The sequence below is a fragment of the Bacillus rossius genome, chromosome 17 (genome assembly GCF_032445375.1).
Source record: "Bacillus rossius redtenbacheri isolate Brsri chromosome 17, Brsri_v3, whole genome shotgun sequence".
NCBI lineage: Eukaryota > Metazoa > Arthropoda > Insecta > Phasmatodea > Bacillidae > Bacillus > Bacillus rossius.
In genome coordinates, this window is record NC_086344.1 from 22019710 (window position 1) to 22047498 (window position 27789).

Sequence of the window (27789 nt, forward strand, 5' to 3'; positions counted from 1 at the left end):
CTATAATACCTGTTTATTTTCATCGTTGTGTGCATATATTTGCTGCGTTGTACAGGTCTGTTGTCTGTCTGCATTTACTGGTCTTGTTGGATCTCTTTCGTCGCTAACCCATTGTGTTCGTCGTTTATGACTAAATTACATCCACAGAATTCGTGTGCTCTCTGAGATTTGTTGTATTCGTCTGTGCTTTCATCGTTGTTTTGTCCATAATACCTTTTTTTTTTAGTTTCATCGTTGGGTCCGTATGTTCGACGGCAGCTGATTTAGGATTGTTCTCTGTGGGTTTATGTTTTAATTTTTATTTCTTATTCTGCATTATTGAAATTTTTCCATGACAATCAGTGCAAAACTGCAGTGGCTAATGTCCATAATATTATTTTTAATCAGTTCAACATCACCTTCCTTCCACTCTTGTTCTGTCTACAGTATTTTTAATGCTTGGCGAGGGGTTATTGGGAAATAAGTACCTCTGGTATTTCTTTTGAGAACTGTTGAACATTAGACATCTTGCATGATGATATTATTATTGCATAACCTATAGGAAAAAATTGTAGTATCGATGTATATCTATTTATTATCAGTTCTGAGGTATTGGATTGTTCTTTCATTTTTTGCAGTTTTTCACTATGTATTTGAAAAATAACTGTTTGCTTAAAGCAGTGTGAGAGGTATCTCTAAATATTATACCAGTGGTGGCTAAACATGCTTCGGCAGGATATTTTCTGCCCCTTCAAAACTTGAACATAGTCTCATCTCACTAATCGACAGATAAATAGATAAGAATCAAATTGTCTACCACAGCCTAGCAAAATTTTCATTATTAAACTATAACTTGAGCTTAATGAACAACTACTCCGTTGCTCTTAGTTATGTCATATTGTAAAACTATATCAACATAAAATTAAGTAAAAGTGGGATGAAAAATGTTTTTTGTTGATAGGTATAAAGCTGATAAGAATATACAAATAAGGATTGTGTTGTACAAAGTTACAATATATTTACTGTGGTATAGCAAACTATTTCTAGTTTCCAAAAAAAATCCCATGTAAAACCACATAATTTCTTTTGTGTGTAGTAATAGTGAATCCAAAAAAAAAAAAAAGGGAAAAGGGGGTGAGCTTGAAGAAGGCTTACAATAGGTCTAGTTACCCCTCAACATTCTCCAAGGTAGAAACACATGAAACAGGAAAAAAAAAGCTGATCATATATTTTTTAATATTTTATTTATATGTTAGTGTTTTGGTATTTTTTCGCTTTGAAAGAATCTAAATACCTTATAAACACTGCGACATCCATGCGAAGTAATGAGACCCTCCTCCCATTAAGAGTTTTGAATTAAGAATAATTATTGTTCTCGCCATACAAACCACTTTCGTTTTTACCTGTTTACAGTCGTGTCTCGTATAACATGTCTCAAATGTAGCTACACTGTTGGAAATAACTGTATACTTACGGACTTTTCAAAGGAAGAATTTTTTTTTCTTCTTTTGTTCTCGAAATCACTCCAGGAAAATAAACGAGTGTCCCATGTCACACACTGACAGGAATGGTTGGTTTACCTCGACAAAACATATGTTATTATAAGCCAAAACAAAATTATATATTTTGTTGAATTAAACAAATATTTTTGGTAGAAGGAACTGTTTTGTTTACACAACAAAATAATTTTTTTTCAACTGAACTGTATTTTTGTTTGGGTTTAACAATTCATTACTCAACAAAATTTTGCTAGCCCAAAAAAATATCTGTAATTTTACATGATTTATTTCAGTTCCATTTACAAAAAAATATAGACCTACATGTTTATGGTTTCTCATTTTTTTTTTCCCTCGCAGGATGGCTGGGAGTGCGCCACCTGACGACGTTCATGCTCTTCCTGGGCATGGCCAATGCGTACGTCATGCGCACCAACATGTCTGTCGCCATCGTCGCCATGGTGAACCACACGGCGCTGCAAGGCCTTCACCATGTCGGCAACACGTCACAGGTGAGTGCTTCCAGGTCTGCAACCGAGCGAAGAGAGGCAGGCGTAACTGCGAAAATGTTGCACCAGAGTTTAATTTTGTTTCATTTTATGTGTATTATCTTAGCTCTCAGCATACGGCATTAAATAAAATAATATAATTTAAAATTAAGTTTTTTTTGCTTAACAGCTGAATTTTCACGGGAATATTTGTTTAAAAAAAATACTGTTAAAATATTTACTGTTGATTTATTCCGTGGGGTATTATCATATTATTTGCAGCCGTGTCTTTGGCGAATAATTCGCCGACGTTTCGGTCGACATTGCAGTCGCCATCATCAGGGTAGGTAACTGTAGGAGTAGGAGTAGGTAACTTCAGACAATGGCCGTGAAAGCCTGAGAACAGTATTTTATTTGAGTTATCAAAAGTAGTGTTAAGAATTCAACGTACTGTCAATAGTTGGTTTTGAAACGTTTTAAACCCGTCTGATTTAAAATCATCTGAAACGATCTAAAAGAAACAATATTTTATATGTGATCGCGTAAATATGTGAGGGCTACACACACCTATTACAAACAATAAAGGTTCACTTGTTTAAAGCGTGAAGTGATACATTTAAGTCGCCCTACCCAGTAAATTTTCAAGAGAAAATACTACTATATTCATAAGAAATTTGCAACGTTAATGTCCTGTTGTAAGTGGAGATAGAATTTTATATGTAAAGTATTTGGTTTATTGCAAGAATGAGCCACCTAGCACTATTTATTTTTCAAAAAAGTATTACTTGTCTCGTGTAGTTCAACATTGTAATACAAGTTGGAGTACTTAAAGTTTATTCCAGGTACTTATTTATTAGTTTTGAAAATTAACTTTAACGCTCTAATGTACACTAGGAGACTCAAACATCTATAAATGTTTTGAACTTTTGAATCATTAAGAATTATGTGTTTCAAAATCCACAATACACATTGAATAAGTTATAAAAAGAATAGAAAATTAACACATTTTATTTATTTTGGTTTGTTTTAATTTTTGTTTATCAGTTTTTCGGAGTTAAACTTTGCAGTCACTTTCTCCTTAAATAATTTAAATAATATGAATAATGAGGCACAATACTCCGCACAATTAGTCTACCCGCCTTACAGCGTTGTCGTGAGGGAGCGGGAGATCAAGGCACTTGTCCTGTTATCTCTATTAACTGGCGGCTAACTTCTTCGAAACATGCGTAGATAAGCTTGTGTTACGATATGACAAATGCCTCGATAGTTTTGGCTTTTATGTATTAAAATAAGTAAGACCCTACTGTACATTTGGTGGTAGAATTACTATGTTACGTAAATTTCCTTTTTTTATATAGCCTTTTGGAGGTTGAAAAAAAAACAGCCCTCGTATATAACTCAAAGGTGACTGACTGACTGACATAGTGATCTATCAACGCACAGCCCAAACTACTGGACGAATCGGGCTGAAATTTGGCATGCAAGTAGATGTTATGACGTAGGCATCCGCTAAGAAAGGATTTTTATTAATTACTCATTTTGTGATGTAGACGCTCACTAAGAACGGATTCTGAGGAAATCCGATCCCAAGGGGAGTTTCGGGGGCGTAATGTATCAAAATTTCCAGTTTTTGGTAGGAAATCACCATGGCAACGGCTGTTGCTTTGTTGATGCTTCATTCGTATCTATGGCAACGACTATTTCATTTTTAGTGAAGTACTCATCACTGTTAAAATTTTGCGGGTACTTTAAATATCAAAAATTGTCCTTTTTTTCAAGTATATATATTTTACAGACTTGAAACTTCACAGTAATGTTCCTTATGTTACGCAGGATGACATTATCCGAAAATTAGATCCCATGGGTGGTTAAAACCAGGCAACAGTGGGTACTTTGTCTGCATGAGAACAGGATTTGGCATTGTTCATGCCTTCTGCGTCTCCATGGCAACGGGCATCGCGCGGCAGTGGCGTACCCACAAGGAGGGGCATGTATAATGAGCGGCGCAAGAGTGATCTGCCTGTAGACTGCCGTAGCGAAGTACGGGTACATCAGTTGTACGTTGCGTGCACGAGTCGGGAAACCATCGGTGCTATTCATTTTCTCTCCGGTACATTATACAGCATTGTAAGAAATTTTCACTAATTTTTTTTTATTTACCATTACTGTATAATGGTAGATGTGGCTTAAATTTTTTTCCATTAGCATAGCCGTGCGAAGCCGGGTCGGGCAGCTAGTATATGAGAAAATTTAAGTAAAAACTTCTTTCTGGTATATTATTATGGCTGTATAATTGGTACCATTTAAAATTTTACATTTATTTAAACACTTAATTAGTTATAGGATGGACACGCAAAATTTCTTCGCATTTCAAGTCAATTGCATATTTTGTTTTGTTTTGATTTTATCATTCAAAAGTAACAAAAAGCCAAAATATATGACTAGACCAGTATTCCAGAGCTATACTTCTATAACACTTGGCTCCGATAAACTTAGTGTAAATTTTATGTTGAAAAATTGTATAAATTGTAATTTTACATTAAAAATGAGAGTTTATCACACAAGTTATTACACAGCTTTTAAATATATTTTGTTCTAGACAAAAAAGAACTAAAATTTATTATGTGCCGTTTTATACATCAGACTAGAGAAATCAACCAGTTTCAAGATAGTCTTTGTTTTTATAGATGTTTCAAATAATTTATAAAAAAGACATCCACCAATTATAAAGGACCTAGTTTAAAAAAAATTATATACACAAATACTTGCGAATTAAAATTTCAGATTCTAAAAAGAAAAATAAATAATTTTTTATGTAACTGCAGAGTAATCACTTTCAATTTATTTTGGTGTAACTTGAGTTAAATATTACAAAATTTTCATGTTATTAACTTGGTTCACCATTCCATGAAATAGATATTTGATTGACTAATTTATTTCACGAACTTTCTAGCATTTGTGCGAAGTATTCAAACATTCTGTACTACAGTAAGTCAGGATCTGGAAGCAAACGGTTTGATATTATAAATTTTATTCTTACTTCACTTTGTGAATTTTTTATCATTTCTTTAAGTTCAATATTTGTTTTATTTGAAATTTTAGGAAGAGATGTTAGAAAAATTATTACTAAAGAGCCTTTGAATGTAATTATTTCATTTAAAAAAAAAACAGAAATATAATTTTTGTTTCAAAATATAAAACATATTTTGGTAATTGTTTTTTTTTTCTATTTTTTTTTCTGTTATTGGTGTTTAATTGTTTCTTTGGGGGTTGAATTCAGTATGATTATTTTCTAAGCATATTTTCTATAAAATATAAGTTGATTTGTAATTTTGTATTGTAAATGATAATGAATTCATTAAGAAGATAATCGAATTGTATTGTGATGATCGTTTACACCGAGCCTAGTACCTCCCTAAACGAGGTCAGACACAACAGCCTATAATCGAGTCTGGCGACCGAGCGAGGGAAACTCGATTACCTTTCATCAGACGATCCATTCTCGAGAGCTGACAGCGATACTAACGAAACCTTGGGGGTGTCTGGGTAGAGCCGCGAGCAGTTTTCCAGCCAAGACGGACTTGCTATCGGGAAGCCTACAGTTCACATGGTTGAGAGACACAGCCGAGCAGTCCCGGAGTTCTCCGGAGTTTGCCGATCTCTCGTGGAAAAAAATAAAACCACTACACTGCAAGTATTTAATATATTTTACGGACATTGGGTGTTTTAAATGACGCTTGCATAATCTAACTGACCTTTCACTATAGTTGCTATTACCCAACCTAACCTACCCACCCGGAAAAAATTAAAGTATTACACTGAGCGAAACTAACCTAACCTAACATTTCATTTCGGTAAACTTCGAAACTGTTCGGGTGGTGGTTATGGCTTTCACCCCTGTGAACGTTTGGCTATCCGCAGTCAATCTAGGCAGTCAAAGCCTCACACTTTAATTAAAGACGCATCTCTCGAAATGCTGCGGGATTCTGGCTAATCAATTAGTGCAATGTAAATTTATTTTTAATTAAATTAAATTTTTTATTTACAATAATTTTTGTAAAATTAATTTTTTTTTGAGAATTTAAATTGTTTTATATAATGTTTAGTTGGAAGCTGTTAATAAAGTGTTAGTATGGATTATTTCTGGAATTTGGTTTCGATTAAATATAGGTATTATTACAAGTTTTAATTTAAAATGTACATTTTGTAAACCAGACATTTAAATACTAAAATTAAGGCAATACTAATAAAATTTTACCGTAGGAATTTTAACATTTTTTAAGTTGAGATTATGTTAGAAAAGGTAAGGTTATATTAGGTAAGTTACATTAAAAAAAATTTCAAAATAGTGTAGATGGTTAGTTGGGTTAGACAAGTTATATTAAAAATGCTGTAAAATTGTTTCAACAAGTGTTTATGTATTACAAAATAAAAATGTAACTAACTTAACACAACCAACCAACTGTATTATAGGTAACCTAACATATCCTAGCTAACTGTTAACACAATTTCAAAATTTTTTAATTGGCTAACGTAATCAAACCAAACCATCCAAACATTTTTTAAAAGTATTTTCAATGTAGCTAACCTAACCAATCGTTCCCACAATGAAGCTTACCTATCCACGATAGGACAGTAAGTCGTTAAACTTGTCAAAGAATTATGTCGTCATAAACCTCCAACCTTATTTGACCAGTTGTACTGGAAGATGTTGCATTAGCGGCGCGACACTGTCCTTAAAACCTGAATGATAAATTGTAAACCATGGTTTTCCTGTTGTGCCGTAGGCGGAGGGACCCGGCCAGAAGGACGGGAAGTACCTCTGGGACTCGGTGCAGCAGGGCTACCTGCTCAGCGGGTTCTTCTACGGCTACGTGCTCACGCAGATACCGTTCGGCATCGCGGCCAAGAAGTACGGCTCGCGCTACTTCCTGGGAGTCGGCATGCTCGTCAACTCCGTGTTCAGCCTGCTGGTGCCCATCTCGGCCGAGTGGGGGTACGGCTGGCTGGTCGTCATCAGGTTCATCCAGGGCCTCGGCGAGGTGAGGTCACCTACAATGGGTTACTTGTATTAATGCAACTAGTTGAAGTAGGGAGATGGTACCTACTGAAAACTTATAGTAGCCATATTGGTTTCAACAGTTGTCAATTTTATATCGATTGCTGGTCGTTGTGTTGTTCATCAAGAGCCTCGAACAAGTAAGGCTACCTTCAATATGTTACTCATATTAATGCAACTACTTAAAGTAGAGAGATGACACTGAAAACTTATAGACGCCATATTGGTTTCAGCAGTTGTCAATTTTATATCGATTGCTGGTCGTCGTGCAGTTCATCAAAGGTCTTGGTGAAGTGAGGTCACCTTCTATAAGTTACTTATATCAATGCAACTATTTAAAGTAGAGAGATGGTACTGAAAACTTTTAGTCGCCATATTGTTTTCAGAAGTTATCAATTTTATATCGATTGCTCATAATCGTCAGGTTCTTCCAGGGCCTCGGCGAGGCGAGGTCGCCTTCAATAAGTTACTCGTGTTAATGCAACTAGTTAAAGTAGAGAGATGATACTGAAAACTTATAGACGCCATATTGGTTTCAACAGTTATCAATTTTATATCGATTGCTGGTAGTAAATTTTTCAAAAAGTTCCTCGGCGAGTTAAGATCCCTGGCATAGAAACAGAGAATGGTCATGTATGCATTATAACATTGATAAAACGTTGTAAAGCTAAGTTTTTTCCAACTTACTTTTTGTTCCATGTATACTGGACTACCAAAAACATTGGTTTAAATGCAGTGTTTGCAAATTTGGTTAAATATTTAAAATACTAAATTATGTAATTTACTATATTTGATGACCGAAATTTTAATTCATAGTAATTTTACCATAAGGGGGCATTGTGAATCCCTTTTTGACAAATATTTTACATGTGACAATGAAGCAATAATGAAGTAGAAAGAGACTCAATACATCACAGAATGCCATCTTCTGACAATTCATCATTCCATGCCTGCATGGAACTCCCAATGTTTGTTTTGAACTGTTTTTAAGTCATAACAATCATTCATCTAAATTTCAAAATATTCCTTCGTTAAATAATTGATTATAATTGTATGGAATGTCTGAAATTACAGGATTCCCTGTGAATTAAGTATTTTTCAGATTTTTTATAAATTAATTCAAATGTTAAATAATCTCAATAGACAAAATGTTATTTTGTTTGAAAAACGTCTTCTGTGTTATGACTTCCATAAAAATTACAAATTTCAATACGAAATTGAAAAAAATTTCAATGAAAATAATTTTGAAACCAATGTAGAATGTTTAGTTTTTAACAGCTAGCGTATACGTTATCCAAAATTTGATATGATATTGTAAAATGAGATTTATTAAGGAAAGTAGTGTTTAGTACGATATTTTCAAAGACAATAACATTGTATCGAATGGAAGAATATTATAGTTGGTGTCATTAAAATATTGTATTAGTTTACTAATATATGCCAATGACTCCAACAGGGACACTTTTTGTAGTTGTCAGCCACTAATACCGTCAATCATCTAATTTAATTAATAACATGCTGTAACTAAGATAATTTTAAAAAATCAAACAAAAAGTTTTGTTTATCGCTTAAAATTTTTACACCAATATGACATTTTTCCAGGGACTGGAAGTAACGCGCTACTAGTAACGACGTTATTTGTAACAGTTACTTTTTATGGTAACGATCGTGGTAACGCAATATATTAAGTTTTCAGTAACTGTAACTGTAACTGAATTACATTTTTCCGCCTTAAAGTAACGATAATTGTAGTTACTTCTTGCGTTACATTTTTTAAATGTATTTCTTATTGAACGAACAACGATTTGTTAATTTTTTCAATCCCAGAACGAAATTCCCGACAAGCATATTATTTGCGATGGTATTTCTTGTACTTGTAAAACTGCTGTTGGCTAGCCTGCGCTCGTATTTTGATTGTAATTTATTTAATATTTGCAACATGCGGCTTTACTGCTTCTTCGTAATTTTAAGTGGTCTGGCTGGCAGCCTGGCGGGAAACGACTAAAGTCGCCTCTGAAACAACCAGTGCCACCCAAAACAATGCGGACAGCAATGTCCCAGCCCCCAACCCCCCTCCACCCCCCCCCCCCCCCCCGCATGGTGGACTCTTTTCTACTCTGTCCAACTCTTCTTCCAGAACCATCCTTCTGTTTTCCCGTAAGCCTCCTGCTTGATATTAATGCATGAAATTTTGCATCCCGCATGTCAGAGCCCAGGGTTTTCCCTGTGTCTATGTAGGTTTTACCTGGGCCCAACTTATCTATTTTTATTTTAGTATAGTCAGTGAGGGGATTGAGTCATGGCTGGCCAATCCCCCTCCTAGCACATGATGCATGCTACCCTTCCTGCATGGCTAATACCCTGCATGATTAGAGCGTATGGGCTTCGGCCTGAGACGCACTTAGTCTCCCTCCCTAACCCGGAACCCTCCCCAACACACTTAGATTTAATTTAGGTAAGGGAAAAAAATCGGCTTTACTGCTGTTCTGTTCAATTAATTAACTTACCTGTGCACATGCGCGAAAGAAATGACAGAATCTAATGAAGCGAGAAGCCGAGAAAGCAGTCCAGAACTTTCGTTGCCGTGGCCTTCATATTCTAATTATTTCGAAGTTCGGTCGAGTGATCAAAATAACCTTATTATGAAGTGCATGTTGTGTGCTGTTGCGAACAATAAGATGATCCGAACGAACGTATATTTCATTATTTTGTAGTGTGAACTAATTACTCAATGTAATTTAAGACCTAATTTAAAATTTTTCAGGTTAAATAAACATACATCTTTACTAAACACAATATGTTTTATTAGCTTTTAATTATAACAATATTACATATCACATTTTTAGTTTTTCACAAAGTAACTGTTAAAATAACTTACAGTTACTTTTCTCAAAACTGTAACTGTAACTGGTTTATTTTCAGTAGTGTAACTTGTAGTTGTAACAGGGTTACATTTCCAATGGAGTATTTTGTAACTGTAATTGAGTTACTTTTTAAAAGTAACTTTCCGGTCCCTGCATTTTTCTATCCCTATCATTCCCACCAAAATAAGGCTTTAGAATGTTTTGTAGTCCTACATGTAAAGTCACAGCAATTTTTTTTTTTTCAGTTTCTGAAATACTGATATGTTTCGTGCGAGAAAGGTTACAATCACGTTAATATTACAAAGGTATCGTTGAAACAAATTTTTGGCCTAAAAAACATATATAACATTTTTTAATGCGTTTTCTGTTTTAATATGTGCTGTTTTCGTTTTGTTGCCCAGGTTTAATCGATGTTTTCAGTTTTTTTCACAATTCTCTTTAGTTTTATTACTTTTCCTTATGTTTTAGATTTATTTTTGAAGTATAATATCTTAGTTTTCAGTTTACGACATCTGGTAGGAGTGATTTCGTGAATGCGACGGAAGCCAAGGAACGGAAATATGTAACCAACACAGTGCTGCCATCTTTGTTGAATGGTCCGAAACAATGGGAAACTGCGCATTGAATTTTAACAATATTGGCAGTGTTTTCATGAAATTTCTTATCGAAAATCAGTTTTTTTTCTTTCGATTCTTTATTTCTCTTGTATCAGTGCCGTTTTATTATGTGGATTAAAATATCTACCTGCAAAATAAATGATTCGATAGTCGACGAAGCTGCACCAGCAGCGAATTATAGTGGCAGATGTTGAAAGTACGTATGATTCGCGTCTAGAAATGTAGCTGAAAACAAATTTGCGTACATTAGTCATGGTCAGCATGCATTTATAGAATTCAATGCAAAATTTCGTGTTTGAGTTTCGCTATTGTAAGTATATTTTTAGCATAAGAACACACGAAATTTCTCGTTACCGAAGATCGGTAGTACACATCACTTGCGAGTACTGAAAGACTCACTCACATAATTTTCATTTTTTTGCTTATTAATTGATTTTTCTTTCAGGGTCCAATCGTGCCTTGTACCCACGCATTACTGGCCAAGTGGATCCCACCAAACGAAAGAAGCAGAATGGGGGCATTTGTCTATGCAGGTAAGTTAATACTTTGTTTTGATGGACCTATATTAGATTGTTTTTAAATGCATATACCGTATATATCTTAGACTCCACACAAATAAAAAAAACTATGTAGTTTTAGAAAAGATTTCTTTAGAAACAAATTCTCAAGAAATAATTTGTAATAACATAATTAAATTTGTTATTTTTGCATTTATGTAATACGTTTTTCAAAATAACAGGAATATTTCTTACGAAACTTGGAGCATACCTACTTTTATGTTTTAAATGCTTTTTCACACCAGAACGATTTATTTTAAACAATGAAAAAATTATATGGAATAGTTAATAATTTGACTTAATTTTGTTTCACCAATTATATTAATATGCGTAGTTAATTCTGGAATGTTATTTGGGTAAAGTTATACAAATAGCTTAAACTATTGGAGGTACGAGGACAATACAAAGTATAAATGCCCGAGTAATAATCCGAAACAAGTATTTTGTAGTGGTAAATTGGTTTACATATAAATTTATAAATTTATAACTATCGGTAAGTTTATACGAAAATTTCTGCACCATTTAAAAACAAAAATTTACAGTTCATCGCTGAACAGTAGAAAGACAAAAATACAGGTCATTACAAAGGAATAATTCATATTTTTTAGAAAACAATATTGAACTTGCTTTGCATTTTTACAATTTAGGTAGTAAATTCAATTATGAGATTTTGTTCTTGAATTGGTTTGTTATAATAAGTTATTTAATACAGTAGTATAGGAATGGGCATACGGCGCCAGGCTTCAGGCTGTGGTGTCTGTGGTGTTTTCCGCCATCTTGGATTGTGACGTCACAGCGGCCATCTTGGATGATTGTGACCTTGACCTTTGACCTTGACCTTGACCCCGGCGGCCATTTTGGATCCGCCATCTTGGATCCGCCATTTTGGATGACGTCATTGTGTTCTAGAATATTCCGGCGATGTGTTTTCCGCCATATTGAATGATGACGTCACCGTTGCAATTTCCGTTACGGCCGCCATCTTTAACTTTTTTATTTATTATCCGATTTTAATAAAAAAAATTTTTTTAAAATTATAAAAAAATTCAAATAATAAAATTTTAATAAATTATTTATAAAAATCATACTTTTACGACACGGAGCTCGGAGTCTCGGTTCGAACCCGGTGAGGGTAAAAAAAAATAAAAAATGGCGACCGATCCTTCCCCCGTGGTGGCTGCAGGCAGACTGACTCCCACCACTTTTTTTAAAGCATATATATATATATATCGTCACCTAGTATGACGTCATGTCCGCCATCTTGTCTTCGTTGCTGGAGACCACCATCATGTTTTCGTCGGCGAGAGTGCGCTGATGACATGTTAGTTTAATTATTATCCGCTAGAGTGCAGTAAACATTTATTACCGAGGTAAACCCGCCATCTTGAAATTTGGACGCCATCTTGGAATCGTGTAATTATTTAGGTAGAAATTCGGGAAAAGTTCCAAAAGTCATTAAACAAATCACTCATTAATTTACATATTGATTCTATGGATTCCTGTCCTCAGTTCGATACCCGATCGATGCAATAATGTTTAAATTTATGTAAAAAATAATAATTTCAATAAACCATGTTCAACATTCGTAAAGAGACTTTAAATCCTCTACTACCATCATCCTATCAGACGTCAAGACTACCATATTGGAAATTCGTAATTTTAATGCTTTATATTCGGGAAAAAGTTCAAAATTCATTAAATAAATTGGTAATCTATATACTGATTGATTAGATCGACTTAGGTCCTTGGTTCGATCCCTGGTCGATACAAAACAACTTTAATTTAAAAAAATACTAAAAAAGTGTTAGGTTTGAGAAAATAAAAACACCGCAAGTTCTATTTAAAAAAAATTATTACATACATTCTACACTACTACAAGTACAAAAAGAAAATACACAGACAAATTACTAAAGCCTTTTGGATTCCTCGATTCAAACAGTCTTCTTATTGTACGGACTATGTCCTTTACATGACTTTAAATGTCGATCCGATCCGTTCATCACCGCAGCCAGAGACGGACTGAAGTTCATATCACTTACATAGTCTCATTAGCCGGTACAACACATGAGTCAAAACAATAACCAGGTTCATTATACTCGCAGTTTACTTTCTCGGAGCATTTTTTATAATGAATATGTAAGCTGTCGAGACGTGAAATTAGTTTATTACATTTTATACACTGAAACAGTATTCTTTGAGCATTATTCTGACAGCTGCTCCTTTCATGTCTGCGCGCATTTGAAGTTCTAGTAAATGATGCGTCACAATATTTGCATTGATGCGATGCACGCTCTTCATGAATTGAAGTCTGGAATGCAGATGGTGAAACTTCAGCTGATGATGGAACAGCACGTATCGTTGTCTCCTCTGCAGTCGGTATCGGGATCTCCACCGCTGTCGTGGTCTCCTCTGCAGTCGGTATCGGGATCTCCGACTCCATCATCGTTGCTGTCATCGAGGTCCCTGCTGCTGTCGGTAAACAGTCTATCCCGGTCGACATAACTAAATCTCACGAAAATTAATGGAGAGAGCACGTCCGTACTGCACCGCGGCCAGAGGTGAACTGCGGGTCCATTCGTCTGAACCTCGCTTATATACCCGTGGTCTTCTGGTATACTACATGAGTCAAAATATTGTCCGTATTTAAAAATTTTTTATTAGGTACCTAAAAATTGTAGAAATAAAAACACACGAGTTCAACTTTTACATATTTATTTATAAAGAGTACACAAATACATATTAGGTTAAGGAATCAAGCATTTTCACAAGCAAAGTCTTTAATGCCGCACGAACTGACACGTCGACTCCGGTTCCAACTGGTTCGTTGACTCCGGTTCCAACTGGTTCGCAGGCCACAGGATCAGGAACACAGGTTTCCAGCTGGTCATCTTCTGCGACGTTGACAACTCCGACAAGACATGGTCGATGACGTCTGTGACCACGTCTACGCCTGGGCTTTGGCTCAGTGCTAGTTGGGACAGATTCACTGCCTGAACTGCGATGACGAGACGCACACCGTTTGGACGTCTGCGTAGATGCATCACAGGTCGCAACAGGTTGCAACACCTCCATGTTTGGTGTTGCACATGCAGACGAGGCGACTACCTCAGCGATGCTAGCAGGAAGGATTGTGTGTGGTCTCATGTGATAGACGACACAGTTTCCAGGTTCGCAACAATCTACCAGCTGCTGAGTCGGTTCGTAGGACACAGGAAAGTGCGCATACCGCCAATGCTGAGCACCTCCATCACAGGTTTCTGTATATGTACGTAGTTACCCGGAATCCCAGTAGCTGTACTCGACACTGCTGAAGCTAGGTCTTGCGCTCACGTACACGTTAGCAGGATGAAACGTAAACATTTTCTTGCAGGTCGAACGTCAACTGAAGGCATGTACGTATGTACGCCATTTATATATGCAGGCTCCTTCTAACATTGTGTGTGCCATTTCTGCATTAACTGCGAGTTTGTGCAGGCACATACACGTTCAAACTTGTCACGTAGCTGCACGTCGTATATTGCACTAAGCTTGCACAGGGAAGGACAGCCGTAGTCGGTCTGTAGGTCTACAATTACAACTGACGCATCACACAACTTGCTCAGCCATTTCTTCTGTTCCGGTCCGGCAACGTAGATTATTTCGTTTTGAACTAGTAAATTTTCAATAGTGTTTTTCACTTGGTGGTACGGAATTTTTCCTTCGTCCCACTCCAGGCCATGGTAGTATTTACATAGCCATTCGTTCGATTGTTTACTTTTTTCGTCTAGTAGTTTCCACGGATTCGGAGGTCGAAAAGTGCGTGTTCGAGTCTTGTCTCCGGAGGTGACGCTAATTTCCTTGAGCACGAATCCATTTTGACTCTGGAAACCTTGCAGGTTGCAGTACATGTTGTCGCTAGCAATGCTCGGTCGTAACTAAATTATTATCGAAAACGAAACAGTATTTATGTCAGGATTTTCACAAGTTTGTCTCGACAATTGTACGATGCAAGCCGATCGTGAAGTATCAGACAAAAAGCATAGGTGTTTGGCGGAATATTTCCGCTAGTCGTTATCTCGATACTACAGTCGATGATGTTTGAATTTATTCGATCATCCTGTTTGGAAACGTCAAACACCATTAACGGTGCCTTGTTCTTGAAACTGTCAGGACTCAGTATCGGTGACTGTCTCTGCCCATAGTAAGCTTGCTGAAACTTGGCATACATTTGAAATGCTAGAAGGAATCTTCCACTTTCAAAGTCTATGTTCATGTCAACGTACGGATAACTTTCGCTGTTTAAAAATATTTTTACATTACGTATTTGACAGTTATCGAATACGGAGCGACTTACTCCTGCATTGAGCTGTCTTCCGGTCTGAAGCCCAACGATGATTTATCTTGGTTTTTCCGTAGCGAAGCTGGACTTTACTATCCAATTGATACGCTGACTATGAGGCAAGACAGGATAAGTTTCCAGGCTCCAGGATCGGAATGGTACATCGAAGTTCTTGCCATTTTCTATGTTCTTCAACATCTTGACTCGTTCAACGGTGCTCATTTGGATGTGGGGCAGCATCCACTCGATAGACTGTAGTGTTAGCGAGACATCTTGAGGGTTTTCTGCAGCGGCGACAATTGCATTAATGTGCGTGTTGGCTAGAAGCAGTACGAGCTCTTGTTTCGAATTAATGATTATATGCTTGTAGTCCTCAGCGAATCCAAGAAGCATGGACAGAGGAACACAAACTTCGAACTTCCCTTCGGCATAAACCGGAAGCTTATATTCATCCTCGAGAGCCCAACCGGCCATCTTTGCAGCAGTCAGTTCATTTGGCGTGAGCGAAAGGTAATTTTTCATAGCAGATGTTATGCCTATATCTCTCGTCTGGTCTACCTCGACGCCATTGAGTACATATGTAATGCGCTCGATTAGGTGAAGAATACCATTGCAGGATATTGACGTCGTTGTCGGATGCGTACCATCCACTTTTGTAAGCGTGTCTCTTATACGTAGAAATGACTGCGAAGGTAAAGTACAAATATCCTGGTGCTGTACAGCAATGCGTACTTCCGATGGTAGTGCGTACGGTCCGAGCAGGAAAGGCTGGTACTCGTGCAATTCCATTTTCGTAATGCTGTCATCAAAAATGACCGGATCTTCCACGTTGAGGATTTCGTCTTCCATATTTATTCGGCACTTGTCCAATACTGAGAAGATACTTTATGTTGTCAGGTGTTAATGCACCGATGTCTGGTAGAGAACTGTTCTTATTCACGGCAATACGATTTCTTTTATAATAGTTCGGTGTTACGAACTTTATGCCCATCGCTTCAAGTGCAGACGTAATGTAATTTCTTCGTCTTGAAAATTCACCAATCGTCCTCGCTGGTCAACGATTCGGACGACGACTTCGTGTGCGCACTTCACGACGACTGGAATGTAAATATACTTTGCGGTTGTTCGACCAGTTTTTATCCTGGCGGGACCATCGGCCAAAACTCGTGCAGCATGTTGCTTAGTCTTCCGTTGAGATACGTTCCACTTGCCAAATTACAGTTTATTCTTATGACATTCACAGGCAAAATGTTTACTGCGCGCGTAGATTCGTACGTTCTTCCCGTATCATAAACCTTTGATTCGAATCCGAGCATCTTACCTATGGTCCCGGGTTTCGTAAAGTCGACATTTTCACTGCATGTTAGAATACTTTTTTGAGAGTTTGGATTTCCACGCAGTTGAAAGTCTACATCCTGTGGTAACATATCCCTGATGTAATTTGCAATGTCGGCAATTTCATAAGAGCCAACAGGTAACTGTAATTAATGAGCGGTCCCATCGCTTTTCAGGAAGCGGATCTTGCAATTTTCTTCGTCGATATTCGGTATGGCATTATACGTTTGAAAATCTACGAGTCCGATACACCATTCTCCGTCTAAATCCAGAGGCGGGAAATGAACCGCCCGCAGCTCAGATGCGTGACCTGTCAATGTAAGTGTTATCGACATGACTAATAAATTATCATCACTGCACAACCTTTAAGTAGCAATTTTTATCTGTCAGCTAATTTTTGTTTGTTAAAAAGCGAAGACACAAGTGTCCGCAGTTTGTTTGATTAGGCCTCTATTCCGTTTCGTAATTGTGAAACATCGTAGTGGTCCGGCCCAGGTACTGTCGCAGTTCGGGCGGTGGGCGTAAATTACCGAAACTGTCGTAGTAAGTAGCTTTTTTTCCAGACTTTATGTACGCCACCCAGTGCGTGCCGCGACCCGACGACGTGTCTAAATTAATTATGGCGCACTCACGTGTCTTTGGCTTGCTGGGCAAAGTGTCTCGCATAAACACACCGCGGAAATTTGGTATTTTAAGTTTGCGTGCGTACTTTATTAAATCTACTTTGGTGAGCGGTCGTTTCGGTAGGGAACTTATGATTTTTTCATTCGTTTCTTTTTCATGCCACGACCTGTCTTGTGAGGTTGCAAGTAGAGTCCTGCGCCGTTTTTTTTATCCATGGCAATGGCTTCCATGCTGGCATTGTGTCGCTGTGCTTCTTTTAACTGCTTGCGCTCATTCTTCGAAGTGTTGACTGCCCGCACTATACCGCTCGTTGCACCGATGAGGCCGCCGAGAGCACCCAATGCAGGCAAAAGCAAAGGAAGAAATCCTCCTATAATCTTCTTGTCGAGAGTCTGTAATTTTTGCTTGGCTTTTTGCACGCCTGCACCAGTCTTGCGCTTCTTGGTCTTGCGTGAGTTAGTCTTTGACTTGATGGAGCTGGCTTGACGAGCACCCAGTCCTAATTTCGTCTTTGCCTTCATGATCTTAGATACGCCCCACGCTGCGATTTTCTCTCCGAGTCCCGCGTTCGACGATTTACTTATATCTTCGGCTTCCTGTGCCAATATCTCGTCGGCCCGGTGTCTGGATTCCAGATCCTTGCTTAATGAATATGCGATATCGTGCTGCTTGCACTTTTCGTCGAGTGAATTAATGCCCACGTCACCGCGAGCTAACCTTTTCGCTAATTTAGTGCCGGGGCCGCAGAATCTGTAGCCGGGAATGTGTAGCTCGAATGGTAGGTTGTTTATCAGCGAGTTTACGAGTCCCGCGCCGACGTATTTTTTGTTCTTACCTCTTCGAGTCATTACGCACAACTGACCAGAAAGTATAAATGTGTTTGATTTTATACAATTACTTTAGTACAATGCAGGTCGTCAAGCAGGATGTTTGTTTGCCCGTACGCATTACGCAAGACGATGTATTTAGTGCGCGTGAATCACGACATGGTATATTATTACCGTCCACCGTACGTTGCATAATGGCGGGTCCGTCAAACTGCGGCAAGACGTGTGTTTTACTGAGTTTACTGGAGGAGCCAAACGGTCTTCGGTTCGAGAACGTTTTCTTGTATTCCAAGTCGTTGCAACAGCCAAAGTACCAGCGCCTAGCAACTGTTCTACGCTCGGTGGATGGTCTGGAGTATTTTCCGTTTAGCGATAATACCGATGTTGTACCTCCAAGCGAAGCAAAAGCCAATTCCGTGTTTGTTTTCGACGATGTAATGTGCGAGAAACAAGGCATAATACAAGAGTACTTTTCCATGGGCAGACACGCCAAGGTAGACTGCGTTTACCTGTGTCAGACTTACAGTAGAATACCAAAACATCTCCTACGAGACAACGCGAATGTCATAGTACTTTTTCGCATGGACGAACTTAATTTACGCCACGCTTATGACGATCACGTAAACACCGACATGACGTTCCAGGAATTCAAAGACATGTGCTCCTTGTGTTGGAAACACGAGCACGGATTTCTAGTCATTGTAAAGGACTGGCCGCTATATAAGGGCAGGTACAGACGAGGTTTCGATCAGTTTATCGCCAAACATGAGTCATAGCATTTCTAAATTTGGACGCAGCAGTCGAGACTTACGTACTGCTCTCAAGTCTCTTGACAGCGATATTCGCAAATACATTTCGCTACTGGCTCAAAAGGTGGAAAGTGTGAAAAACGAATTACTAGAGTATCTCGTTGCCATCGACCAGCGTGTGGAAGCCTCGGATTCTCGCATTCGCGACATGATCGAAGTATCGAATGCACAAAGACGTGACGATCTGAGGACTTTTCAAAGTAGTCTGAAAGCATCACTATCTCACTTGTCAACAAATTCAGATTTGGCCAAACACAAGAAAGAAGTTTCTGCGATCGAATAAAAAAGTATATAAGGAGGTCTTGCAATAAGTTTTCAGCCAGTACAATGTCGGACCTGGCCAGTGACCTTCATCGAGCTATACAGTCTGTTCGTGAAAAATATTTACTTGCTAGACGAACCAGACTTGCACGTGAGATGGAAAATGAGGAGATATTTAAACCAATCACTAGTCGCCTCGACGAACTTAAAAACAAGGAAGAACCAGCCATCATTGTGAAGACAGAAGTTGAAGATGAAATGCCGACTGTAAAGAAGAGAAAGTATGAACCGGATCGAGAAGAAGAGGACTTAACAAGTACAGAGTCCATGCACAAGAAAAAAATACCGAAAAAGGGACATCAAGTTAATGCAATGGTCCGACCATACCTGATATCGTTTACGAGCCGGAATAATGACACGACTTATGGAGTGTACAGAAAATATAATAAGTGGTTCCTCGGTGCTAAAGAAATAGACTTTCTACCAGGAAACATCGTACGCGTAGCAGAGTACAAAACGCGCGGGACTCCGGGTCTGTACGAATTGCTGTTTCGCAGGGAGCCTAAAGGATATTCTCACAAAGACTTACAAGAGTACAAAAAACTGCTAGAGCTAACCAACGCATATTTTCGCGATAACGATCCAGATAGTGGTGTATATAAAGACGTAGATCATGAAAAAATCGACATTCTCGCTAATCTCTTCAGTGAACTAACAATACATGGCGAAGGTTTAAAAAAGCTAGAAAGTAGTCAGATATTTGACTATGTATATTGGGACGACCCTAATGAATTAGTTGATCGCCTTAGAATTCTACATGCTTCACTTAGCGTAGGAAACTATTCGCACATCAACGAAATAGTCTCCATACTTGAAGAACTGAGGGAAGCTGGCTACATGCAATGAGTCGAACCGGAATCGCTCGCGAACTTCATGCTCCTGCTAGACGGAAATACCAACATCGCAAAGTCATAGTTCGTGGAATTGACGATTTATTCCAGGCGTACCTTGTTGGGATGATACCGTATTCCCGATTGAATAAAGGTTTCAAGTACATGTTGACAGTCATCGATGTTTATAGCAAGTTCGCTTGGGCAAGACCTGTCAAATCAAAGACTGCAGCTGACGTAGCCAAGGCCATGAACAATATTTTGCGTGATGGACGTGTACCGTCGCACCTGCAAACGGACCTCGGGAAAGAATTCTACAATGCAACCTTCAAGGCTTTGATGAAGAAGTATGGCATCAAACACTACTCTACATTTAGTAACGTCAAAGCCTCCGTTGTCGAAAGGTTTAACAGAACTTTGCGTTCCAAGATGTGGCGGCAGTTCACGGCTAACGGAAATTACAAGTGGCTTGACATCTTGCCGAAACTAATAAGCAAGTATAATTCCACGGTGCATTCTACCACGAAAATGAAGCCAAAGGACGTAACGGACAATCGCTTGCTTCAAACAGTGTTTTCCAACACGAAGAAGAAAGATCCATGAAAGCGTAAAGCTAACGTCGGTGACATTGTGCGAATCTCCAAGCAGAAAGGTATCTTCGAGAAAGGTTTCACTGCAAACTGGAGTTCCGAACTTTTCCGTGTGACACATGTTCGTGAATCAGAGCCTAGGACCTACTACCTCGAAGATTTGGACCACAAACCTATCCATGGAGTCTTCTATGCCGAAGAGATTCAGCCTACGTTGTATCCCGATACGTACTTGGTGGAGAAGATTATAAAACGAAGAAATGGACGGTCCTATGTCAAGTGGTGGGGCTTTCCACCTCGCTTTAATTCCTGGGTGGCTGATGCGGAAATCGAGGAATCCAAAAAACTTTAGTAATTTGTCTGTGTATTTTTTTTGTACTTGTAGTAGTGTAGTATGTATGTAATAAAAGTTTTTTTAAAAGAACTTGCAGTGTTTTTTATTTTCTCAAACCTTACACTTTAGTGGTACTTTTTAAAATATTAATGTTGTTTTGTATCGACAAGGGATCGAACCAAGGACCTTAGTCGATCTTATCAATCAGTATATAGATTACAAATTTATTTAATGAATTTTGAACTTTTTCCCGAATCTAAAGCATTAAAATTACGAATTTCCAATATGGTAGTCTTGACGTCTGATAGGATGATGGTAGTAGAGGATTTAAAGTCTCTTTACGAATGTTGAACATGGTTTATTGAAATTATTATTTTTTACATAAATTTAAACATTATTGCATCGATCGGGTATCGAACTGAGGACAGGAATCCATAGAATCAATATGTAAATTAATGAGTGATTTGTTTAATGAATTTTGGAACTTTTCCCGAATTTCTAGCTAAATAATTACACGATTCCAAGATGGCGTCCAAATTTCAAGATGGCGGGGATACCTCGGTAATAAATGTTTACTGCACTCTAGCGGATAAGAATTAAACTAACATGTCATCAGCGCACTCTCGCCGACGAAAACATGATGGTGGTCTCCAGCAACGAAGACAAGATGGCGGACATGACGTCATACTAGGTGACGATATATATATATATATATGCTTTAAAAAAAGTGGTGGGAGTCAGTCTGCCTGCAGCCACCACGGGGGAAGGATCGGTCACCATTTTTTATTTTTTTTACCCTCACCGGGTTCGAACCGAGGACTCCGAGCTCCGTGTCGTAAAAGTATGATTTTTATAAATAATTTATTAAAATGTTATTATTTGAATTTTTTTATAATTTTAAAAAAAAAATTTCATTAAAATCGGATAATAAATAAAAAATTTAAAGATGGCGGCCGTAACGGAAATTGCAACGGTGACGTCATCATTCAATATGGCGGAAAACACATCGCCGGAATATTCTAGAACACAATGACGTCATCCAAAATGGCGGATCCAAGATGGCGGATCCAAAATGGCCGCCGGGGTCAAGGTCAAGGTCAAAGGTCAAGGTCACAATCATCCAAGATGGCCGCTGTGACGTCACAATCCAAGATGGCGGAAAATACCACAGACACCACAGCCTGAAGCCTGGCGCCGTATGCCCATTCCTAAACTACTTAATACTATTTCGGAGATTTTACATTTTAAACATATATTATGTTTATTATTTTCTTAAGTAAATAGCGTCGAATTTTATTCCATGTAGTTCACTACAACTGTGATAACGGTTACAATTGTTCTTTAAACACTGACTTCAATATGTGAGCAAGCGAAGTATATTTGCCCTGTTAAACTAAATAGAAATTATTTTTGAAGTTTTTCAGAAAATTATTGGTTCATTTAAGTAAATTCCAAAAAGAGCTAGGACTAACCATGATTAAGAGATTTGTGTGAGTTGTGTGTGTAATTTTTAGATATTTTAATTAAAATCGAATCCAAAATCATATCAACCCATTACGAAAATTTCTCATCTAAAAATTAAAACACCGTATAGTTTATAATCCAACTTTACGCTATTTCCTTGTTGATGTGTTTTTACATATTAGTTAAACAACATCCACTTTATGATGAATTTTGACATTCTTGCGATTCTTTGTAACGAATTTTCTTCAAGATATTAAACAAAGTTATAGCAGTAGCATTTACATAACCACGATGTATTTCGCTAATTGGCTACAAATCAGAGTTACTTTAAATTTAGAATATATACTCACTCTATATACAAGTAACTCCATTTTTTTCTTACTTTCTTTAATAAATGTTAAGTTGAAAAAAAATTATAGATTAAAAAAACTGTGCTTAGCCTACGCCTAAGAAGAGAAACTTGAGAAATAGAGGTACAAGACAATAAGAATGTGTAACTCATTGATGATGGCGACTGCAATATCGACCGAAACGTCGGTGGTATATTCGCCTTGGACGTGGCTACAACCAAGAAGCCAAGCTACTTCAGACAATGGCCGTGAAAGCCTGCGATCTTTACCAATAACGCATTGTTAAAATAAATCATGAAATGGGTAAGATTTAATCAAATCATTATTTTATACTTACGACATTGCTAGCTTACGTTGTATTTCACGGAGTAAACCCAAAGAACAAACAAAGGAAGATGTTTACAAAAACAAAGAACACAAGCCAAAATCAGCTGATGTCGAATACTGGGTTTGCTTATGCGTCGCTGTATTGTCGGTACTTTTTCTAAATTATCTGTTAAGTATCGTCCTTGGGTTTCCCTGTCTGTCGCTATGTTGTCAATGGTGGTTGTTTGTCCGTATTTTCGGTTTTTTTTTTAACTGTCTCGTCGTTTTCAGCCCTCAGTGTTCGTGTGGGCTGTGATTTAGTTTTGACTAGTTCGTTCAAACTATTTCTGTGTGTACACATTTCACATTCAAAATCGGTTTACCTATTTTGACTGGTTTTCTTTGTTTGTGTATTCATATATCTTTGTACTTTCTTCTGGTTTTCTCCATGACATAAAAAAGCAAACAAGTACGTGTGTCCAAAGGAAGGTTTTGCATGACTGTTTCCATGTAAATGTCTTTGTTTGTAATCACTCAAATCATGATGAATAATGATATTTTGGCGATTATTTTCAACGAAATATTGTTTCGATTTAGCCAAGCTTATAGCAGTGTCCTTTATAAATCTTAAGTTTTTTTTTTTTTGTTAACTGGTTGCTAACAAGAGTTACTTTGAGTTTATTGAGGACAGGCACCCGGTGTTAAGATTAGTAAAAATTTCCAAGACCAACACAATTGTAACTAACGTTAACACACTGTTTCGTGGTGGAAGTCCACCGATATAAGTTTAAGAACGAGTGCAAGTATGCGAGCGAGCAAGTAGGTACGAGAATGAGAGTGCGCAAACTGAGCAAATATGCAAGTGTGCTATAAGCCCAAACATGTCGTCGAGCCACCCACACCACGTCGTCGTACTTTATGTTAAACTCTGCACTGTAACAACTTTTTTTTTGTAAATGGAACAGAAATATTCATGTAAAATTACAGAGAGGTGTTAATTTTTTTACGTTTACACGAAAACAAATGAATCACATAATGAATAGTGTTCGCAGTACCTAATACTGAGTACGGATTATTACCCGAGTATTTATGCTTTGTGTTGTCCCAGTACCGCCAATAGTTAAACTTACTTAGAAAAAAGGGTCCAATTATGGATTATCCGATCATCTTTTCCATTTGTTGAAAAAAAAAATTATGTAGGATGAAACACAGATTAGAATCCTAAATTTTGGGTCAATTTCCATACTACCTAATTACTTGGTATTATCTCGAAAAAAAAAACGTTTTTCATATATGCAATAATAACCATTGCCATGTGTTACACAAAGTTAAAAAAATTATTGTAGTAATAATACAAACTGTTTCTCGGCGACTGGTTCGCAAAGGAACGATTGGTAAAGACGGGAGAAACTCTGAAACCAACATGGCGTCCTCGTTCCCAGCGCGGATCTCCACGCGGCTCTCTACTGTGCGCAGGAGCGCAGTTCGGCACGATCGTCTCCATGCCGCTGAGCGGGCTGCTGTCGGAGTACGGCTTCTCCGGCGGCTGGCCGTCCATATTCTACGTGTTCGGGACCGTGGGCGTGGTCTGGGTGGTCGCCTACATGTTCACCGTGTACGAGAGCCCCGAGGACCACCCGAGGATCTCCGCCGAGGAGCGGCACTACATCGTCAGCAGCGTCTGGGGCGCGGCCGGAGTGTCGGTGGGTTTAACCCCCTTCCCCCCTTACTCTATTCCTTTTACCGTTAAACTCCCTTCCCCCTCCCCCCTCCCAAGTCACCTGTCCCCCACCCCCTCCCCAACCACATCCCACTCCACCACCCCACCCCACTCCCCCTCCCCCTTACCCTCCTCCACCGCCTCACTCCCCCCCTACCGTCTTATCATCTCCCTCCCCCTCCCCCCTCCTACCAACCTTTTCCCCCCCACCCGTACACTCCCCTCCGCCTACCCCACCCCAATACCACTCCCCCTCCCCCCTTACCCTCCTCTAATGCCACACTCCCCCTCCCCCATCCACCTTACCCACCCCATTCCCCCTCCCACACCTCACCGCACCACACTCCCCCTCCCAATACCCCTTAACCTCCCCCTTACCATCCCCACTCCTCACAAATTACAGTTTGCGTAGACGCATGGGAAGATGATACAGTCTGGGGCAAAAGGTGTGTCGTGTCTGTTTTAAATGCCTTTATTTTTTTTTTAAAAAAGAAGGAAATTACAGAGATGAGTTTTTGACCCGAATACGTCTTTAAAATTGCTTCCATAGTGGGAGGCAATTAAAAAAAAAACAATGATAAAAAACCGGGAGAAACAGCTACATATTATCTATCGTCTCCAGTCCAAAATTTTAATTGCACCACTGGATGGCTAAAAGATCAAAGAATTCGTAACGCTAAGTGAGAACTGTGACGCGTCACGTGTTTTGGAGGGGGAAGCGCCGCCATTTTGAGGTCATTTTGCTGAAGTTTCAAGATTTACATTTGGTATAACGTTTGACACGGATAAGCTTCGACATTCATTTCAGTTTCAATCGTCAGCTCTCCTCAAAATCTATCGATTGCATATTTAAAACATTATTGTAAAATAGTTACAGTGATTATATATGGTGTTAAATAAAAGCAAAATCAGAAAAATATCATGTCTTAGTGTTCAAACGTGATTATAATTTACATAAAAAAACGTATTTTATGTTTTGTATAGATAACATTATGTGTTACGTACACGTATGCACTAACAACACACGGCCGTGTCCATGACACAGCCACAAACAATTTTTTTTATTGGAATCACAGTATACATACCCATTTTCTTTTATTTATCAATTTCTAAAGATAACATCAGGATGATGGTGGCCAAAAACAGCGATGCTTTTCGGCACATTCAGAAGGGTTGGAGCTGTGATTTCCTCCCGATTTGGCCGTTTCAAGCTCTTCTTGTGTGTGAAGAGGACGTTTGGAAACCTTTTTTCCTTGAGGTAACTCTACAGGAAGAACCCGCAATACGCTCAGATCCGTTGAAAAGCGAGAGCCAACTCATTTCACCCCCTCAGAAGGTCTCCGACTTCTTCCTGTGGAGTTTTACCACAAGGGAAAAGGTTTTCAAACATCGTTTGTCTAACCTTGGAAGAGCTGAAGATGCGATTTCGGGAGGAAATTACTGCTATACACCTCGAAGTTTGCCGAAAAGCGGTCGAAGATTTCCAAAATCAAACTCATCAATACATCGCTCCTGATGGACCCCATTTTCCTGATGTCATTTTTAGAACTTGATAAAAAAAAATGGGGATGTCTACTGATTCCAATAAAATAAATCTCATTTCTGTAAGTAGATCCGTTTCTTTTAATAGACCTTCAAAACCGATACATACATTTCGCCCCATTCTGTAGAGCGAGGTCAAAGCTTCGGAAGAAAACACGCGATTTGAAAACTGCTCAAGAAATCAGAGTGGCGTCTGTTTACGAAAATCATTCCAGAACGCCCCAAGGGCGAATTGGTAGTTCTGTCTCCGTATTTTGTTTTTAAATGTATTTTTAGGAGAGTAAAGGTCTAAAGGCGTGTTATCAGAATAATCTATATACACAAAACACCCGGTAACGATTTTTGAAATCACCCAAGGACATGGCATTACAACTTCATCTTCATTTAACGGTCAACGATATAATTTCATAGCTACCCCATCCGCGCCAGTTTACAGTTTTTCAATGGCAAGGAAACGAAAACGAATCTTCGGGAACATTTCACTATCTCTTCTGCTGCTTCCACAATGCACGAAAACATAACAAATTAAATTACAATTCAAGGTAACGAAATATAAATTTAATAAAAAATAGCCTATATACTTAATGCTTAGAGTTCATAGCATGGGCAGAATTTTTATATGTGATATAGTGAAAATAAAGTAAGAAACAGAACGCTAGATATTCTTGTACTTGAAACAATTTTTAACGTATTTAGAACATAAACAAACATGGCTACCACCGCAGCCCAGTACTCGGCTTCTATTGGTCGCACGGAGCGACGTAAACGGAAGAGCTCAGCATTGCCGAGCTGATACGTTACGGGTCCGTCTCCGTCTGCGTGCCGTTGTGGAAACTCCGTGCCATGAGATCCTTCTCCGTTTAATTGATACTTAGCCTATCTCCGTTTACGTGTCATTGTAGGAAGGGCCTTAGAGGCGGTATCGCGCTAGGGGGCGTCCATAAATAACGTGAGGGGTTTAGGGTGGCGGGGGCTCGAGCCGAATATCACCCAATCTAACGTTTTGGAGGGTCTTGGAAAATATCACGTAATTTTTTTTCCCGGCAAGTAACAGTCTAAAATTGCGAGAAAAAAAAACTGGGTTAAATTAAGTGAAACATGCTTATCCACTTAAATACGGCTAACTCCTTCACAATAATATTTATCGCGGATATGTGAACGCCACAAAGTCACTCTTCGGACCACACGCGATTCCCCTGTGGACTTAATTCCAATGAATATTTTTTTAAAGAATTTTAGTAGTTCCTATTTCAGTATTTTACTGTTCGATTTTCTCACTCTGATTTTAGAATACGTTCCGTCTTAAATAATAGGTTTAACTAATCTTAAATAATAATAATCAAGCAGATTATGTTTTTT

The 27789-nt window shown here is 38.3% G+C and overlaps 1 protein-coding gene across 1 annotated transcript in view; it reads left to right on the top strand.

The window, feature by feature from the left end:
* The first annotated feature begins 1867 nt into the window (after positions 1-1867).
* LOC134540711 (putative inorganic phosphate cotransporter) overlaps positions 1868-27789 on the top strand; it is a 42347-nt gene continuing 16425 nt past the window's right edge. The window contains exons 1-4 of the mRNA XM_063383594.1: positions 1868-2035; positions 6769-7005; positions 10949-11036; positions 24645-24871. Of these exons, the coding sequence (XP_063239664.1) occupies positions 1868-2035; positions 6769-7005; positions 10949-11036; positions 24645-24871 (720 nt within the window). The remainder of the gene's footprint in view (positions 2036-6768; positions 7006-10948; positions 11037-24644; positions 24872-27789) is intronic.